The 19543-nt window shown below is 43.8% G+C and overlaps 2 protein-coding genes across 2 annotated transcripts in view; both read left to right on the top strand.

The window, feature by feature from the left end:
• The window catches only part of LOC135544989 (phospholipid-transporting ATPase IG-like), a 66722-nt gene extending 56495 nt beyond the window's left edge, over positions 1 to 10227 (top strand). Inside the window, 2 exon segments of the mRNA XM_064972665.1 lie at positions 61 to 217; positions 5916 to 10227. Of these exon segments, the coding sequence (XP_064828737.1) occupies positions 61 to 217; positions 5916 to 5966 (208 nt within the window). The 3' untranslated portion in view covers positions 5967 to 10227.
• Positions 10228 to 11735: 1508 nt separating this feature from the next.
• Positions 11736 to 19543, top strand: part of mcf2a (MCF.2 cell line derived transforming sequence a) — a 29519-nt gene continuing 21711 nt past the window's right edge. The window contains exon 1 of the mRNA XM_064973757.1: positions 11736 to 11849. Within this exon, the coding sequence (XP_064829829.1) occupies positions 11741 to 11849 (109 nt within the window). The 5' untranslated portion in view covers positions 11736 to 11740. The remainder of the gene's footprint in view (positions 11850 to 19543) is intronic.

Here is a 19543-nt window from a genome sequence, read left to right as displayed (position 1 = left end):
TGTGACTGCTGAATTTGGGCTGACCTATGTGAATGTTGTAAACCCTCTCCCCCCCGTCAGGCCTTTCCTTCGGCAGCAGCGTCTCTACTTTGTGTTTGCTAATATGCTGAGCTCTGTGTCAGCCTGGCTGATCATCATCCTGCTCATCCTGCTGAGCCTGCTGCCTGAGATCCTGCTGCTGGTCCTCCGAAAGCCCCGCGGGCCCCACTCACGACAGGTACTGTCCACATACAGTGATACCATATCGTTTAAATGTTAAAAGGGGTAACAACTCTTCAAAACACTTCATAGTAGTTTTCCTGTATTCGTATCTTTCATAATTTCTATGGGCTATGACTTGTCCTTTATGCGTCAGTGGAATGAGGAGGCGTTCAGACATCCCTGTATTTCTGTTTATACATAATTCTAAATTTAAACAAAGATGGTTAACATTTTGTCCTTGAAAGTATCCATTTGTGTCTCCAAGAAGACTTGGTCATGCTTGACGGAGCCCATTGCTCTAAACACATTTAAGGATCCGCCCATTTTTTTTCATTTTCATCTAAAATGACATGCACACATCTAACTTCCTGTAGCTCAGGACCTGAAGCAAGGATATGCATGTTCTTGATACCATTTGAAAGGGAACACTTTGAAGTTTGTGGAATGTGAAATAAATGTAGGAGAATATAACACATTAGATCTGGTATAAGATAATACAAAGAAAAAAAACATTTTTTTCTGCTGTCATCTTTGAAATGCAAGAGGCCATTATGAATTATTCAAGCCCAGGCACAATTTTGACTTTGGCCACTAGATGGCAGCAGTGTATGTGCAAAGATTTAGACTGTTCCAATGAACTATTGCATATCTATTCAAAATGTTGTATCAAGACTGCCCAAATGTGCCTATTTTGTTTATTTATATATTTTCAAGTTCATAATTGTGTACTCTCCTTAAACAATAGCATGGTTTTCTTTCACTCGAATAGCTACTGTAAAATGGACAGTGCAGTTAGATTAACAAGAATTTAAGCTTTCTGCCCATATCATTTCTTTTTTTTTTTTTACAACCTCATGCTAATCACATTAGCCTACGTTAGCTCAACCGTCCTGAGGTCGGGACATGGATCCTGTAGTTCCTCCATAGCGGTCTGATTTGTGTTGTTGATATGGATGGAGATCACAGGAATAATCAAATTTGCCCCAGTCTCTCTTCTGAGGCCAGAATCCCCTGGTATTGTCTGTCACTCAATTAATTCCCCATGAGTCAAATTAGTTTTCCTTCAAGGTATTAAGAATGGTGTGATGACTCGTATGGTTATTAATTTCAAGTTATTTGATTTTTCAACTAAATATCCCCTTACAAATGTTTTTGTGTGTGTGTGTGTGTGTGTGTGTATGGCTGGTAAATGTTTAACAACCTCATATTGATTTTCAGAATTTTCATGAGATCAGATTAAAAGGTGTCGGACACTGGGTGGGCAGCTATTTGTGCACCGTAGAACTCATTGTCAATCAGTTCTGTGGTTCAAATACATTTAATTAAATGTAATTTATATTTAGGTTGTTTTTGCTCTCAGGTAACCTCAAAAAAGGGTTTGATATAACATTGAGACCTGATTTTCTTTTGATTTCCCTTGATGTTAAGCAAAGAGGCACTGAGTTTGAAGATAGTCCTTGAAATACATCCACAGTTACACCTCCAATTGACTCAAATGATGTCAATTAGTCTATCAGAAGCTTCTAAAGCCATGATATAATTTTCTGTAATTTTCCAAGCTTTTTTAAAGGCGCAGTCAGCTTAGTATATGTAAACTTCTGAACCACTGGAATTGTGATACAGTGAATTATAAGTTAAATAATCTGTCTGTAAACAATTGTTGGAAAAAATACTTGTCATGTACAAAGTAGATGTCCTAACCGACTTGCCAAAACTATAGTTTGTTAAGAAATTTGTGGAGTGGTTGAAAAACGTGTTTTAATGACTCCAACCTAAGTGTATGTAAACGTCCGACTTCAACTGTACGTGCATACATACAAAATTATCTGCCCACCCCTTCAAATTAGTGTGTTTGGCTATTTCAGCCTCACCGGTCGCTGAGAGGTGTATGAAATCAAGCACACAGCCATGCAATCTCCATAGACAAACATTGGCACTAGAATGGCCTTACTGAAGAGATCAGTGACTTTCAATGTGGCACCGTCATTGGATGCCACCTTTCCGCCCTGCTAGATCTGTCCTCTGTTGCAACACTCACTACCGAGTTCCAAACTGCCTCTGGAAGCAGCGTCAGCAACAAGAACTGTTTGTCGGGAGCTTCAAGAAATGGGTTTCTGAGGCCTAGCAGCCGCACACAAGCCTAAGATCACCATGCGTTCTCTGGAGTGATGAATCACGCTTCACCATCTGGCATTCCGACGGATGAATCTGGAGTGTTAATGTGTTAATAGTTTAGGGAATGCTTATATTTGTCCTGTTACACACTTGTGCGTTTCTTGCGTATCCCACCTCCTCTTGAGACACCCGCTGGGAGTGGGGTCACTGCCAGGGTTACCATTGCACGGCGCCCCTGGAGCAATTAGGATTTAAGTGCCTTGTGCAAGTGCACAGGGAGTTTTCACCTTACCGGCTCCGGTATTCAAACCAGCGACCTTTCGGTTACAGGCCGAACGCTCTAACCTTGAGGCTATCTTGCCGCACCCTATATAAGACTCTGCCCCATCCTAACTAAATGCTGTCTCTCTAACCCTGCTGCTTTGTGTTAATACATGCTCTACAGTCTCTCTCCCCTTCTCTCACTTCCCCTTATTGCCTCTTCTGTTTCTTCCTTTCTGTCCTGCCTGCTTTGCTGCAGATCAAGCAACGGCTTCCTTCGTCGGGGACGTCCACTATCTTCATGCTGTCACAGACCGCCAGTACTCACAGCTTCTCCTGGAGTGACTGAGGTCTCTCTCTTTCCCTTTACTGCCTCTTCTTTTCTCTCCTCCTTGTTCCCCCACCCACTCTCCTCCTCGTTCCCCCACCCACTCTCCTCCTCGTTCCCCCACCCATCTGTCCTGTCCTTCTTGTCAGATTTGTCCCCTCCTTCCTTTAACATCCAGTTGGCCTTGATTGACCATTCTAGAGGTTCCCTGTTCAGGTTATGATGAGGTTAAAGAGAAGCTACCTTTCTAACCACTGTCTAGACTGGGTGGTACATTTTTTTGTTATTTCAGAATCATTTGAGAATGCTTCTGTAAATGCTGGGTTGCCCAATGCCCAGCCATCTCACTTCCCCAGCAATTGTGGTTTTTCGTTTGTTGCTGCAGCGTTGGTCCTATGTCTAATTCAGTATGTCTGAGTGCATCAGTCAGTGTGTCTTTCCTGCCCGTGCTGCCACTGTGCCTGCTGTCTCTGCATGCCTGTCCAGGTGAATGCAGCACGCAAACAAATGAGATTTACCTGCATGCCAGCGTGCTCCAGACTCCAGCCAACCCTGGACCCCACCACAATCACAGTGGGCCACTACAGACATTTCTGGGTGCTTGTGTGTTGCTATGAATGTGTCTTTTTAATCATAACTTTCTAGTTAAAGTCACCCAAATGCCCCAAAGGGTATTTGGATAGCTGTACCAATAATGTGTATTAGTCTATTTAAGATGGCTTTGTGTTGACCTTTAAATAATGCGACATTAAGAACGACGCAAGCTTTCTAAAACATTGACCCTCCTGGGTAGAGGAGAGAGAATTCACCAAGGAGAGTGTGTGTGTTTTAAACTACATTACATTGTCCAACTTCTGTCTCAAGTGTGTAAGTGTCTGTCTGTCAGCACGAGGTGCCATTAGTGTCTCTTGCTTCACCCTTCCAGAAGAAGCCGGTGGTTCAGTCTGGCGAGGGGGAAACCCAGTCTCCCCGGTCTTCAGCCAGGCCCCTGCTCATGAAAACCTTTTCAGACGAGTCCAATACTATCCTATGAACAGGTACCGACCCCCAGCTCTGCCCCTTAGTTAAAACAATCAAATACCCCCCCAAAAGAAACCCTTTAGCTGTCAAGATCTGCCGAGACCCAGTGCTCTTTAAATGTAACCAGAATCCTGCTTCCCGTGCCTTCAGCATCTTCTTTTAAGAAGTTGGTTCAGTCCTCTCATGGCTACTGTAACCCATACTTCCTGTGTGTTGAGCTCTGACTGGTTGGCTGAAAAGTGTATTGTTCATAATGGCTGCGTCATATTTTTGCTTGTGAAATATGTACATACATTCTTATGGACAAAGATTTGGATAAACATTTAACTGTGTCCGAATGTATAAGTTAATGTCAGAAGGGGAGCCTTTTCCAATATGATCCACTAAGCCAGGACAGTCGATGCTCTCTTCAGCCTCCCAGTAGACGACCGGCTCATTGTGGCCTTGCATGTGGTCTTTAAGGATTCCCAGTTACCTTTTTGACTAAGTATGGACTCCGTTGAGGATCGGGGATTCGTCTGTCTCATCAGTGTGTGAATGTGAGTGTCTGTTTTTCTTTTTCCTCTTTATTCCTAATGAAATATTGCAGACCTCGTCATCTGCCCTTTTCATTTCTCCCCTTATGGAGTTGTCATTTATATGGTGGTTGTGGTGTCCCTCCTGGTTGCATGTGCAATGTACTACTTGTGTGTTACTGGCGTCTTGTATTCTCCATTTGCAAGTACTACGTTTTGTTACCCCTTTCCTTTGCCTGATTGTATGTTGCTCTTCCTACATCAAAATGAACTGACCGTTGCCTGGAGTCAATGTGTCAAATAAATAAAATAAAATTGTATTGGTCAAATATTTTTGCTGTGTGACCTGCCGTTTTAATTTGGGAGCACCAGTGTGACTACAAACATATCTGACAGATGATCATTGTTTTAATGATTAAGGGAAAGGGGATACCTAGTCAGTTGCACGGCTGAAGGCATTCAACCCAAGACCTCTGAATCAGAGAGGTGCGGGGGGGCTGCCTTAATCGACGTCCACGTCATTGGCGCCGGGGAGCAGTTCTTGGGGGGGGGGGGGGTGTTTAACTGCCTTTCTCAAGGGCAGAACGATTTAACAGCTCAAACGGCTAGACGACCTGCCACCCCTTTGCTGTTTCCGAGTACCCTAGATAAGAAAGTGAGTGCAGATTCCTGACGGTGGTGGTTGCACCATTACTACAGAGAGAACCGCCCGTCTGTAGCCAGGACCGTTGGACAGTTGTCACCATGTTACCGGCGCTACGGTTTTGCTGGATGCATCTCCATTGGTGGAGATAATAAACAAATGTCTTAACAGTGTTCGATTTTACTTCCTAGGGTACAAAATGTGCTTCAAAAGTACATAGAATTCATATAAGCCCAATAAAGTCTGTATATCTCAATCGGTTTTAAAATGACATTTCCTGGTGCTCCTAAATTTTATGTGGTGCTCCTAACTTTAAAATAATTTGGGTGCAACAGTGCTACCGATGTAAAATGCTAATTGGGAGCCCTGGTTCTGTTTATTGGCAAGTCTGGGTTAACACCAGGCTTTACGCTCCCATCCATCGCCTGTATTTAACCTGCTTCTCTATTCTTCCCAGCCTTCAGAGGACTCCCTCCTAAAAACATCCAGGTAAAACGAGGGCTGATCTCTCATGTCTTAATCCTCGGCTATCACCTCATGGTCTTCTTGGGTTCCATACACTTCTAGAATCATCAGGGATGATCACATGATATCAGAGCAGTAGATTATTCTATGATTTGATTTGGGTTAATCTCTTTTCAGGGGAGGTGTGTCCAATCAATTTTATTTGGGGGTATGTGGTCAATTCTATCTGATTTTTGGGGTCAACATTTAATGGTGTCTGTCATAGTGCTGCTCTTTGTTGCCACCTTCCAGTGGTTGGCATTTGGCAGGAGCAGGATTCTGTCTATGGTGGTGGACTGACTTCTGTCTCTGTGTTTGTCCTCTCCAGATCGCTGCTGTCACGCCCTTGTCCTACAAGCACCTGATCGGGCAGGAGTGAAGGGCAGAAAGGAGGGTTAACTATACTGCGGCCAATGTCTTTCAGGCCCCCATGGCAGTCAAGCTGGCTGCCAGCACTTTTGCCTGATCTAAAAAGAAAATGGAAATTGACAAAAAGAAAATAGAAAAGATGCTAGAAGAGCCAGGGATGGACTCCTGTCACCCTCTTCCTGTTTCCCTCTGCATGTCTGCAGAGTACTGCACCACTGGCCCACGCAGCACAGGCCGTTTTTTACAACAGCTTTACTGCACTATTCAGACAGGAGGCATGAGTTTCCGCAGTTTCTTTTTCTTTCTTAAAACATCTAAATGAATGCGTACACGGCTGCCTTGTCAGTAGTACTACTATGATCTGCTGTGTTCTAACATGCAGCCACACCTCCACGGACCCAGAATGATTCATCTGCATGAAACGAAGGAGGCTCCATGAATGCCACATTCCACTTGTTATTACTTGTGTGTTTAGGTCAAGGTTTGTTAAAACAAAAATGTTACTTAACTTTCTGAAACAGATTCCACAGTTCCAGGCCCAAATAGTTTGTACAGTACCAGTCAAGTTTTAGAACACCTTCTCATTCAAGGGCTTCTCTTTTCTTTCTGTTGTTTTCTACGTTGTAGAATAATTGTGAAGATGTCAAAATTCTGAAATAACACACATGGAATCATGTAGTAACCAAAAAACTGTTAAAAAAATCAAGATCTATTTGATATTCTTCAAAGTAGCCACCCTTTGCCTTGATGACAGCTTTCCACACTCTTGGCATTCTCTCAACCAGCTTTGTAAGGAATGCTTTTCCAAAAATCTTGAATGAGTTCCTACGTATGCTGAGCACTTGTTGGTTGCTTTTCCTTCACTCTGCGTGCGGTCCAATTCGTCCCAAACCGTCTCAATTGGGTTGAGGTTGAGTGATTGTGGACGCCAGGTCATCTGATGCAGCACTCCATCACTCTCCTTGGTCAAATAGCCCTTACACAGCCTGGAGGTTGAAAAACAAATGATACGTCCCAATATACGCAAACCAGGTGGGATGGTGTATCGCTGCAGAATGCTGCGGTAGCCATGCTGGTTAAGTGTGCCTTGAATTCTAAATAAATCACAGAACATGTCACCAGCAAAGCACCATCACACCTCTTCCAAGCTTCATGGTGGCAACCACACATGTGGAGATCATCCATTCACCTAGGTTGGAACCAAAAATCTCAAATTTGGACTCATCAGACCAAAGGACAGATTTCTGCGGTCTAATGTCAATTGCTCGTGTTTTTTGGCCCAAGCAGGTCTCTTCTTATTGGTGTCCTTTAATAGTGGTTACTTTGCAGCAATTCGACCATGAAGGCCTGATTCACGCAATCTCCTCTGAACAGTTGATGTTGATGTGTCTTACTTGAACCCTGAAGCATTTATTTGGGCCCTCATTTGAGGTGCAGTTAACTCTAATGAACGTATCCTCTGCAGCAGAGGTAACTCTGGGTCTTTCTTTATTGTGGTGGTCCTCATGACAGCCAGTTTCATCATAGCTCTTGGTGGTTTTTGCGACTGCACTTGAAGAAACTTTCAAAGTTCTTGACATTTTCTGGATTGACTGACCTTCATGTCTTAAAGTGATGATGGACTGTTGTTTCTCTTTGCTTATTTGAGCTGTTCTTGCCATAATATGGACTTGGTCTTTTACCAAATAGGGCTATCTTCTGTTTCCAACACCTACCTTGTCACGACACAACTGATTGGCTCAAACACATTAAGAAGGAAAGAAATTCCATAAATTAACGTTTAACAAGGCACAGATTGTTAATTGAAATGCATTCCAAGTGACTACCTCATGATGGCAAAGGGTGGCTACTTTGAAGAATATAAAATTAATTTTGATGTAACTTTTTTTGGTTACTATGTTATTTCATGTGTTATTTCATAGTTTTGATGGGTTCACTATTATTCTAGAAAGTAGAAAATGGTAAGAAATAAAGAAAAACCCTTGAATGAGTTGGTGTCTAAACTTTTGACTGGTACTGTAAGTTACATGATTCCAGTCCAGGGATCAAGAAAGCATGTTCGCTCAATACAGACGACGCTGCACACGAGTTACTGAATATCTTAAACAAAATGGGAGGGTTTAGAGGCACAGCCCCCTACTGGGTTAAGGGAGGGTTTAGAGACACACCCCTACTGGGTTAAGGGAGGGTTTAGAGGCACAGCCCCCTACTGGGTTAAGGGAGGGTTTAGAGGCACAGCCCCCTACTGGGTTAAGGGAGGGTTTAGAGGCACAGCCCCCTACTGGTTTAATTCTCCATTTTCCCATCTTCCCAAAAAGTGTATGTGAGTTAATCAAAATGACCGGTAATGACTTGTGCTTGCCAACGTTTCTACCAGGTTCCGTGTCTGGAGCGTGACATGTATCTTCCAAGCAGAAGGCCGGTGATAATATAAGAAAATCCCTATTTGGATTGTGTAAATTATTACATGTGCTGTAGCTATAGATCTGAACCTGTTTGAATGCCTCGTGCTTGAAGCCAAAAATGTATCTGACCTGGGGGGATGCATGTCATGCCCAGCACCGTCCAAATATTGCAAAATATGTTGCAGAGTGTGAGCAAGTTGTTTATGTGTGAATGTGTTTCTCATACATTGGTTACCCAGCTGTACTGGATGGGATCCATGGCCTAAAAAGCAACCTGTGTGTTTCATTGAGACACATACAGTGTTTTCATAGGAATACCTGTAGCTTCCCTGTAGATTAGCACGTGGTTGTCATGACCTGTCCTCTAAAGGACATCAGGAGTTCTGAGGATTTTCCTTTGGGCACGCGGTCAGAAAGGCACATTTTGTCATATGCCTAAACACACGCATGATGCGCACACACCTCCGCATTCACTAATACGCACATGCACTAAAGGCCTAAAATGAGGTATCTATGTCCCATTACCACTTAGTGTTTGTCAAAGGTAACGATCCCAACTCCAGACTTGCTCATCAGGTAATGTGACCACCTGCTGACCTTACATCAACATCCATATCTATTTAGGATATCTGAGAAGGGTTTCTTACTGACCTCTGGTGTTAGTGCTTCATACATTCCGTTTCTACATGCCATGATTTGAATCACTTTTAGATACTACGGGAGGATTTTGGTTTTGGAACGTGTAAGAATCTATTTGACATATTTATTGTTCTGTGTAATTTTACCCACAAATGTTATATTTTTATTACGTATTCGTTTTATTGTGCAATTTCAGTATGCCTGCGTTACTTCAGATGAGATGTGTGCCCCTGTGCCAACCCGTATGTCCTACCTTACACCATATCCTGTTCCCTCCACCGTTCTGGTCGCAGGTCAGATTACAGAGCACTGGTTAGAGGTCAATCAAGCCATATCTAGGCTTTGAATGGAGCTTCAGGTATTTCTGGCACAGAGGGGTATGTCTTGTCCTTTAAAAAAATGCCATAACTATCAAATATTTGATAATGATGGCTGTAGTTCCTAAGTTCAGTAGCTTCAGTTCAGATGGACTTCATTCCAGATCCTTAGTGGTTGGAGATACTGTAACATCTACATGCTGGCTGTACATGATACTGAGCATATGCAACCTGGTGTCCCCTCCATGCCAAATGTGATTTACCATACTTTCATATGGGTGAAATGTATATATTTTTCTTGACTTCAAGGGTCTGGAGTGCCCAGAGGGTTGTGTACACCAGATGGAGATATTACGGAGGACTCTATGTAACGTTTCCTTTTGAAACACTAAAGCTATCAGGGGGCTGAGTATGGGCTGTGCTCAGACTAGCGTGGAGATACCGCTGGACTCTCACCTGCCTGGGCTGTGTGCTAGGTCGGGGTAGGAGTAGGACTTACTATATGAGGGGGGTTGGGGGGGGCATTACAGATGCTGTTTTCAAAAGCTTACAAAATGTATTGGTTTCTCGTGTTTTGCCTGACCAAAAAAAAAAAAAGAATGATTGTATTTTTAATGCAATCCTTTTTCCAGCCATTTTTGTAAGAATAATCGAAACGTCCCAAAAAAAAAAAGCACGAGCGGCTGGATGAATGTGGAGAATGGCCCTGGGGTGGGGTGCCGTGGGGTGATGGGCACAAAATGGGCACCTCACCCTGGCCCCAGGACCACCCCATGTCTGGCCCCAGGACCACCCCACATCTGGCCCCTGGGGCTCCAGCCTTGGCACTCTGAACCTCCGACCTGAATGTAGCACTTTAAGACCAGTTTGTTCAACACAGTTTTTCTGTAATAAATCACAATATTATGAATGTCTTGTTTTTATTTATGAACTTGTGGTATGCTTGAGTGAACTTGTGTCTTATGCTTAGCATGGTCTGTTAGTGTGGGCTTTGCAGGACTGCACGTGTGTGTACCACAGGAGGCTGCTGATAGGAGGATGGCTCATTACAATTGCTGGGGTGGAGTGAATGAAATGGTATCAAACTCAGGGAAACCATGTGTTTTGATGTATTTGGTACCATTTATTATGTTGCAGAAATTACAATGAGCCCATCCTCCCCAATTAATGCACCACCAGCCGCCTGTGGACTGTGCGTGTACGCCTGGCCACACCAAGCAGATGCTCTGCGGTAATGAGGTGGCTGAGAGGCTTATCTGGATCAACGGGGCTGCTGAAGGCTGGAGCTCCACAGCAGAGTTCAGACATACCACTGGCTGAGTGGCCCTGTAGCACGCCACTCAACCTGCCACCACAGCACCACCCGACACTGTGTTAATGTATGTTCATATCCTTCTGTGGATTCACGTGTGTCTGAGTCCTGGTCGGTTGAGGGGAGATGTAGGCAGAGTAACTGGGGGAGTGGAGATGAGTGAAGCTGTGTCTATTTTGTACAATGACACTCGTTCATGTTCCTGTGCCTTCGTTTGAATGTGTCCGTTGTGTGTTAATGTGTGTGCACTTGCATGGGCAGAACAATTTGTTGGCTTAGACAAGAACGGGCGAATAATGTACCGTTTACAATGGCTCTATTGACACTTAAATGTGTAGCACACGGTTCTCTGTGTGTGTCCCAGAATATTGAGTAGGAGGAAGCAGTAACACTCGTGTCAGATAGCCCAGCAGTGCTGTATGCGGTAGGTCAGCCAGGCAGCGCTGTGTGGAATCAGCCCACAATCTGCTACAGGAATAGTGACCACTAAGACAGAGGAAAGCGGAGAGAAGGAGGAGTCTTAAAAGTTGGGAGGGAGTTGGCAGTGTGTCAGGATGGGAGCCACTGTGCCTCCAGCAGCGGCAGAGCTGACGCACTAAAATCCAGACTGAGGGCAAGAGGGGGATAAAGGGAGGGCACAGAGGGAAAAAGAGTGTGGCCAGATGGAGGGTGCAGTGTTTGTTTTGAAGTGGCAGACTGGTGTTCATTAAGGGTTAGTGGCTGTAGCTGAGAACAAGATAGTCCCTCACTGGACTGAATATTAGTGAGTGTGAGGGAGAAGTGCATCGTTGAATCAGGACTGTCTTGGCCACAGCAGCCGGAAAACCTACCATTTGATTTTCTGTGTGGACTGCACACTTCCTCCTCTGCTGTACTGGGTTCTTCTGCATGCGGCTCAAGGTGACTCAGGATCCGATCCAGCCCCTGGGAGCCTCCTGACTGGGTCCCTGGATCTACAGGGAAAAGTGGGTTGAAGCTTCCTCTCTACCCCCCTGGAAGGGGATAGGACCGTAAGATAATAAAGATGTGAGGCCTTGACACCAGCCATTACCCACTACCGGGCCTGCTTGTGTTCTGTCCAGCCCTGTGGATGTGGATAAGGGGGAAGGGAATGGGCCCAGTTTCACTGCAGGAGGAGACCGAGCAGGAGCCAGGGGGAGAAATGGAGTGCTACCACAGCCTTCTGCAGGCTGGCTCTCAGCTAGAGAACACACTGCAGCGTAAGTACCTCTCCTGTACTGCCCAATCACTGGCATATGGGGACATAACTGTCTTAAATATCATGGTAGCCTACACAGTGAAATATTCTGTATGGAGACGTAACACCGTCATAATACATGGACAATATTAAAACTCACAGGGTAGCTTTAGGTCTATTGATGGGATGGTTGCTGCTGTACTCAAGCAGTGGTCATGACGTAGCCATGCAGGGATTAATGTGCTATTTCTAAACCCTGCGGGGATGGTTTTTATCCATAGCGATCATGTGTAGAGGAGATATTTGTAAGTACACGCCACATCTGGGTGTGTTTGGAGAAAGGCCGAACAAAGCATTCCGTCAGTGAAATTAATAAACAATAGATTTATTATACATTTTGTGACACTGAATTGATTAGAACTTTCCCGGGGAACATATCAAGGTCCAGTTCTGAATGGTTGCTTGCAGCTTTTTCAAGTTGAATGATAAAAAAATAAATCCTCTATAGGGGGAGGAATAGGAATCCTGTAAGAGCAGCCAGTTGGGCAGATCTGACAATTAAATGATGAAGAGGAGTAGTGCTGCATCCTTGCCATGGTCCAGATGCTACAGTAGATGTGATAAATAGTGCCCAAGAAACCATATCCCCTACACATTCTCTTCTGTCCTTTTAATATCTATTTTGTTTCATATACAAATCCAAAGAAGAAGAATGGGCTAGTTTCTCATCAGTGTTGATTGAAATGCAAATCCAATGAAGAAGAAAGGGCTAGTTTCTCATCAGTGTTGATTCAAATGCAAATCCAATGAAGAAGAAAGGGCTAGTTTCTCATCAATGTTGATTCAAATACAAATCCAATGAAGAAGGGCTAGTTTCTCATCAGTGTTGATTCATTTCCAACTGTGACGACAGTTTATTGGACTTCAGTTACAGTACAGCTCCTGGACAGTGGTGGTTTGTACCTCTAGTACAGTGGTTCCCAAACGTTTTATTGTCCCGTACTCCTTCAAACATTCAACCTCCAGCTGCGTACCCCCTCTAGCACCAGGGTCAGCGCACTCTCAAATGTTATTTTTTGCCATCATTGTAAGCCTGCCACACACAATACGATACCATTTATTAAACATAAGAATGAGTGAGTTTGTCACAACCCAAATCGTAGGAAGTGACAAAGAGCACAAATAATAATAAATAATTTAGCTCTTTATTTAACCATCTTACATGGCTGGTGAATAACTCAGCACAGGTTAATGAGAAGGTTATGAAAGGATGCACATCACTCAGCAATGTTGGGTTGTATTGGAAAGAGTCTGTCTTAAATCCTTTTCCACACAGTCTGTGCCTGTATTTAGTTTTCATGCTAGTGAGGGCCGAGAATCCACTCTCACATAGGTACACAAAGGGCATCAGTGTCTTAACAGTGCGATTTGCCAAGGCAGGATACTCTGAGTGCAGGCCAATCCAGAAATCTGTCAGTGGCTTCTGATTAAATTCAATTTTCACAGAACCGCTTGTTGCAATTTCGATGAGGCTCTCTTGTTCACATATCGGCAAGTGGACTGGAGGCAGGGCATGAAAGGGATAACGAATCCAGTTTGTGTCATCCGTTTCGGAAAAGTATCTGCGTAAATTGAGCACCCAACTCACTCAGGTGCTTCGCTATATCACATTTGACATTGTCCGTAAGCTTGTTCATTTGCACACAAAAAAATCATACAATGATGGAAAGACCTGTGTGTTGTCCTTGTTAATGCAGACATAGAAGAGCTCTAACTTCTTGATCATAGCCTCAATTTTGTCCCGCACATTGAATATAGTTGTGGAGAGTCCCTGTAATTCTAGATTCCAATCGTTCAGATGAGAAAAAACGTCACCCAGATAGGCCAGTCGTGTGAGAAACTCGTCATCATGCAAGCGGTCAGATAAGAGAAAATTATGGTCAGTAAAAACTTTAAACTCGTCTCTCAATTTAAAAGAACATGTCAATACTTTGCCCCTTGATAACCATTGCACTTCTGTATGTTGTAAAAGCGTTACATGGTCGCTGCCCATATCATTGCATAGTGCAGAAAATACACAAGTTCAGAGGCCTTGCTTTAACAAAGTTAACCATTTTCACTGTAGTGTCCAAAACGTCTTTCAAGCTGTCAGACAGCTGGCAGCAAGAGCCTCTCGGTGGATGCTGCAGTGTACCCAAGTGGCGTCGGAAGCAACTGCTTGCAGGCGTGTTATCACTCCACTATGTCTCCCTGTCATGGCTTTTGCACCATCAGTACAGATACCAACACATCTTGACCAACAAAGTCCATTTGATGTCACAAAGCTGTCGAGTACTTTAAAAATATAATATCCAGGTGCAGGTGTAGTACTGCTGGTTGTAGCAGTACTACCAGTAGAGCTGGTATGTGTCTATGGACAAGCCTTACTTTTTTTAACCATTTATCCATTTTTGAGCAAACAGAATGAGCAGCAGCTACATTTGGCTACATACGGCCCTTTGGTTGAATTCCCGTGAGAGAGTAACGGTTAATGTGAGTTCATGTTAATCATTTGACTAGGCTGCCTATTTATGACATTGTGTTATTATTTCGCTATTTTTGGCAGTGAAAAGAGGCTACTCAGGCGAGAGAGAAAAACCTCACCCAAATGTACAGCCCCGTTGGAAAAAATGCATGGACTGTTAGAAAAGGTGAAGAAAAAAAATGTAATATGTTGAATTTTTTATATTTTTTAAATGTGATCACATATTTATTTGGTGTACTCCTGACGGCATTGATACCCCAGTTTGGGAATACCTGCTCTAGTATATTGCATTGTCTTCTCTATAGAGGACTAACATGATTGTGTTGGTGACTTTTGGCACTGCTTTGTTGTTGTTGTTCCGTTGTCACCTTGGTTACTGACCTGTGCCCTTGTACTTCCTCTGTGTGGGGGTGTTGTCCCTGTCCACAGGCTGGCCTGTGTGTGAAGGTAATGGGGACATTGGGGAAAAGGCTCTGCCCCGGACTTTCTATTTTTACCAGGCGGAGTTGTTTCAGTGTAATAATGTGTGTGTAATGTGAGCTACGTTCCGTGGGTTGGGCTGGATCTGCCAAGAGAACAAGGAGACACTGTAGTATATGGAAAAACCTTTATACACACACACACACACTACAGATCAGTTACCTGTAAGTCTTCACCTGCCTCCACCTGGTTGTATTTTGACCTGTCAATATCATTTACCTCTGTGTGTGAAGGAACATGGCAGACAGGGTTTAACAAACTGCTTACCTATGAGTTGTGTGAAGAATGGGTCATTTTGAAGCCCCATCACGCTTCCTGCAGTTAATCCTGAACTTACACACAGCCAACACCACTGGCGGTCGGTGCCGTTTTAAGATGAGTGAGGATAATATATTTTTTTATGAGCATGGCCTTGTTTCGATTACAGCATATTGGGTGACTGTCATTCATATTCCATTCACCCAGTTCAATGTAACAGCGATAGTTTTAGGCTACTACATTATACATTTTACATTTACATTTAAGTCATTTAGCAGACGCTCTTATCCAGAGCGACTTACAAATTGGTGAATTCACCTTCTGACATCCAGTGGAACAGCCACTTTACAATAGTGCATCTAAATCATTTAAGGGGGGGTGAGAAGGATTACTTTATCCTATCCTAGGTATTCCTTGAAGAGGTGGGGTTTCAGGTGTCTCCGGAAGGTGGTGATTGACTCCTCTGTCCTGGCGTCGTGAGGGAGTTTGTTTTCCACCATTGGGGGGCCAGAGCAGCGAACAGTTTTGACTGGGCTGAGCGGGAACTGTACTTCCTCAGTGGTAGGGAGGCGAGCAGGCCAGAGGTGGATGAACGCAGTGCCCTTGTTTGGGTGTAGGGCCTGATCAGAGCCTGGAGGTACTGCGGTGCCGTTCCCCTCACAGCTCCGTAGGCAAGCACCATGGTCTTGTAGCGGATGCGAGCTTCAACTGGAAGCCAGTGGAGAGAGCGGAGGAGCGGGGTGACGTGAGAGAACTTGGGAAGGTTGAACACCAGACGGGCTGCGGCGTTCTGGATGAGTTGTAGGGGTTTAATGGCACAGGCAGGGAGCCCAGCCAACAGCGAGTTGCAGTAATCCAGACGGGAGATGACAAGTGCCTGGATTAGGACTTGCGCCGCTTCCTGTGTGAGGCAGGGTCGTACTCTGCGGATGTTGTAGAGCATAAACCTACAGGAACGGGCCACCGCCTTGATGTTAGTTGAGAACGACAGGGTGTTGTCCAGGATCACGCCAAGGTTCTTAGCGCTCTGGGAGGAGGACACAATGGAGTTGTCAACTCTTTCCTTATACAACTTATACTCTTTCCTTATACCCATCATGAGGTTGCTACAACCTAGCCTATGAATGAAAGTTTACAACGTAGGTGCACAGTTTGAGAGAATTTTGAGTAATACTGCCTTGTACGCTCTTGCCTGCATCTAGCTGATATAGGCTGTAATCATTAGTCCAACAGTTCCAAATGAGAGTTTCTATTGGATGAATTCAGGTATGTTTATCCTTGTTTTATTCCATTTGCTTCTGTTTAAGAAACCTTTTCATACCTTCATATCCTAACCGCTACACAGCCTACATTATCACATCCTAGTCAACATAGCTACTAAAACTAACGTGTTAGTAAACCCTCTACAATCATGCAGTACAGTCAGCAAGCAGTTTAGCAGTTACACCAGCGGGCCCCGATGGCAATAAATCAATAAAACCAAAAGCCTTGACTTACCTTGACTTGAAAGAGTTCCAGTGTTGGTTCACCATAGCCAGCTAGCTAACATAGCACCCCTCTCTGTTTGAGGCAGGTGTTTGAGTAGGCTGAACTAGCTAGCTGCATTCACTAGCTCAGTTTAAAAAATAAAATAAAAATAATAATACAACTAAGTATAGCTCTCTCTCTCTCTATTGCTTCTTATTTTGGAATAAATGTTTTTCAAAACTGTTCAACTATCTTTCTTGGAGTCAACTACTCACCATATTGTATTCACAGCAGTGCTAGCTAGCTGTAGCTTATGCTTTAATTAAGTACTATATATATATTTAATTGATTGGGTGGACAACATGTCAATTCATGCTGCAAGAGCTCTAGGTTAGAGAACTTCCTCTGGAAGTTGTCATAATTACTGGGTAAGTATATGGAAGGGGGTGAGAACCATGAGCCTCCTAGGTTTTCTATTGAAGTCAATGTACTCAGAGGAGGACAGAAGCTAGCTGTCCTCCAGCTACACCATGGTGCTACTGAGGCTACTGTATTGCAAAACAGTGTGTTTTAATAAATGATTTACATGTGAATATATTTAACATAGTTTTAGCTAAAAAGGATAACTTTAATAATGTTTCACTTTTTATGAAATTCACTGAGGATGGACCTCCCCTGGCCTACACAGTAAATGATGTGGCCCGGCCCACCCAAGGAGTTGCTAGAGCGTGATGAGCCAAGGAAGAGCCCCCCTGCCAAACCCTACCCTAATCCGAACCGATGCTGGGCCAATTGTGAGCCTCCCTATGGGACTCCCTATCACTGCTGGCTGTGACACAGCCTGGGATCGAACCCCAGTCTGTAGTGACGCTACAGCACTGGGATGCACTGCCTTAGACCTCTGTGCCACACAGTAGGCAGGCAGCCTAATTCTGATATTCATTCCACTAATTCGTCTTTCGACCAATCACATCAGGTCTTTTCATATCAGATATTTTTCAGAGCTAATCTGATTGGTCAAAAGACAAATGAGTGAAAAAAATGAATGTAGCCCTAAATGTAGCCTAAAGACCCCATACCAAACCTCTTCAGTTAAACCTGTCAACCCCTGACAAACAGACTCCAATTACTAAGAGGTGTTTTTCATAGAAATAGTTGTCTGTCTGCAGATGTTGCGCTATACACATTCATTATCTGTCCCACATCACAACAGAATATCACAAAAAATGTATTAGCTTTGCTGCACATCGCTACTCAAAAGAAGCAGCTTGAAACATCCCAAATTATAAATCAGGTAAACAAGTCACAGAACACGAGCCTAGATGTGTGACATTTCCTCCAACACTTTGCCTCTACCAAGCCCACCACTATAATCTCCTTAGCACTGAAATCCCTGTTTGGTAAAAATATCTGCTGACCTCAAAACAGTCTAAGCCATGGCCCTTTGTGTAATGTGTGTAGGTAAATTTGAGGGACTGCATGTGTGGGATTATTGCATGTCTGTGCCTGTCTCAAGAGATTTGTCCATGTGCAGTATATTACTCTCCCTCTTCACACAATGTAGCTTCTATGAGACATCACAGTGACTGTTGGCTGAAGAAGCTTCTACCCTCCTCAGCCCACCCAGTAGGCCCACAGCCTGCCATCTAGGCAGTGCCAGTCATGTGTGATATCACCGAAGTTGAGTGGCACCCTTCTTGGTATGGTCTTATCTAGTCAAATGTGTACTGTTCGCCCCAAAAAGACACAATCCCGTTGCTGAAGGAGTGCCCTGAGCACTGCTGCAGCACCCCCTGGTAAATCACAATTAAAGAATAATAAATATACACACACAGATTTTTTTTAAACCAAATTAGTGCACTATTCCTTTATTACTCTTCTATGAGCGGATCAAAAGAACTTGTCAGCAGAGCAGGGAGAAATCCCCCATCAGTTCAGTCTCCTCAACTTCCTCAAATCAAATGTATTTATATAGCCCTTTGTACATCAGCTGATATCTCAAAGTGCTGTACAGAAACCCAGCCTAAAACCCCAAACAGCACGCAATGCAGGTGTAGAAGCACGGTGGCTAGAAAAACTCCCTAGAAAGGCCAAAACCTAGGAAGAAACCTAGAGAGGAACCAGGCTATGTGGGGTGGCCAGTCCTCTTCTGGCTGTGCCGGGTGGAGATTATACCAGAACATGGCCAAGATGATCAAATGTTCATAAATGACCAGCATGGTCGAATAATAATAAGGCAGAACAGTTGAAACTGGAGCAGCAGCATGGCCAGGTGGACTGGGGACAGCAAGGAGTCATCATGTCATGTCAATCACCACATTATTCAGTAATAGATCTAGATATGGTTTAGGATTGAGTGAGTGATTTGTCCCAAAAACAATGCTGTTAGTTTGAGATATTTAGCACCAGCCTATTTTTTTAAAAACATTTTATTTAACTAGGCAAGCCAGTTATGAACAAATTCATATTTACAATGACTGCCGACCCCGGCCAAACCCTAACCCGGACAACGCTGGGCCAATTGTGCTCCGCCCTATGGGACTTCCAATCATGGCCAGTTGTGATATAGCCTGGAATCAAACCACACTCAACCAAATTTGCATTAGAGAGGCTTCCATTAACCTCTAGCAACGAGCAATCCCGTATCCGGGAGCGTAATCATAGCCTCAAGCGCATTACCATAACGCAACGGTTCCTATTCATGAAAATCGCAAATGAAATGAAATAAATGTATTCAAACACAAGCTTAGCCTTTTGTTAACAACACTGTCATTTCAGATTTTCAAAATATGCGTTACAGCCAACGCTAGACAAGCATTTGTGTAAGTTTAGCATGGCATAATGCTATGCTAGGCTGTGCTGGCAGCAGGCAACATTTTCACAAAAACAAGAAAAGCATTCAAATAAAATCATTTACCTTTGAAGAACTTCGGATGTTTTCAATGAGGAGACTCTCAGTTAGATAGCAAATGTTCATTTTGTCCAAA

The sequence above is a fragment of the Oncorhynchus masou genome, chromosome 9 (assembly GCF_036934945.1).
Source record: "Oncorhynchus masou masou isolate Uvic2021 chromosome 9, UVic_Omas_1.1, whole genome shotgun sequence".
NCBI classification, from domain to species: domain Eukaryota; kingdom Metazoa; phylum Chordata; class Actinopteri; order Salmoniformes; family Salmonidae; genus Oncorhynchus; species Oncorhynchus masou.
This window is presented reverse-complemented; position numbering and strand designations above follow the sequence as displayed.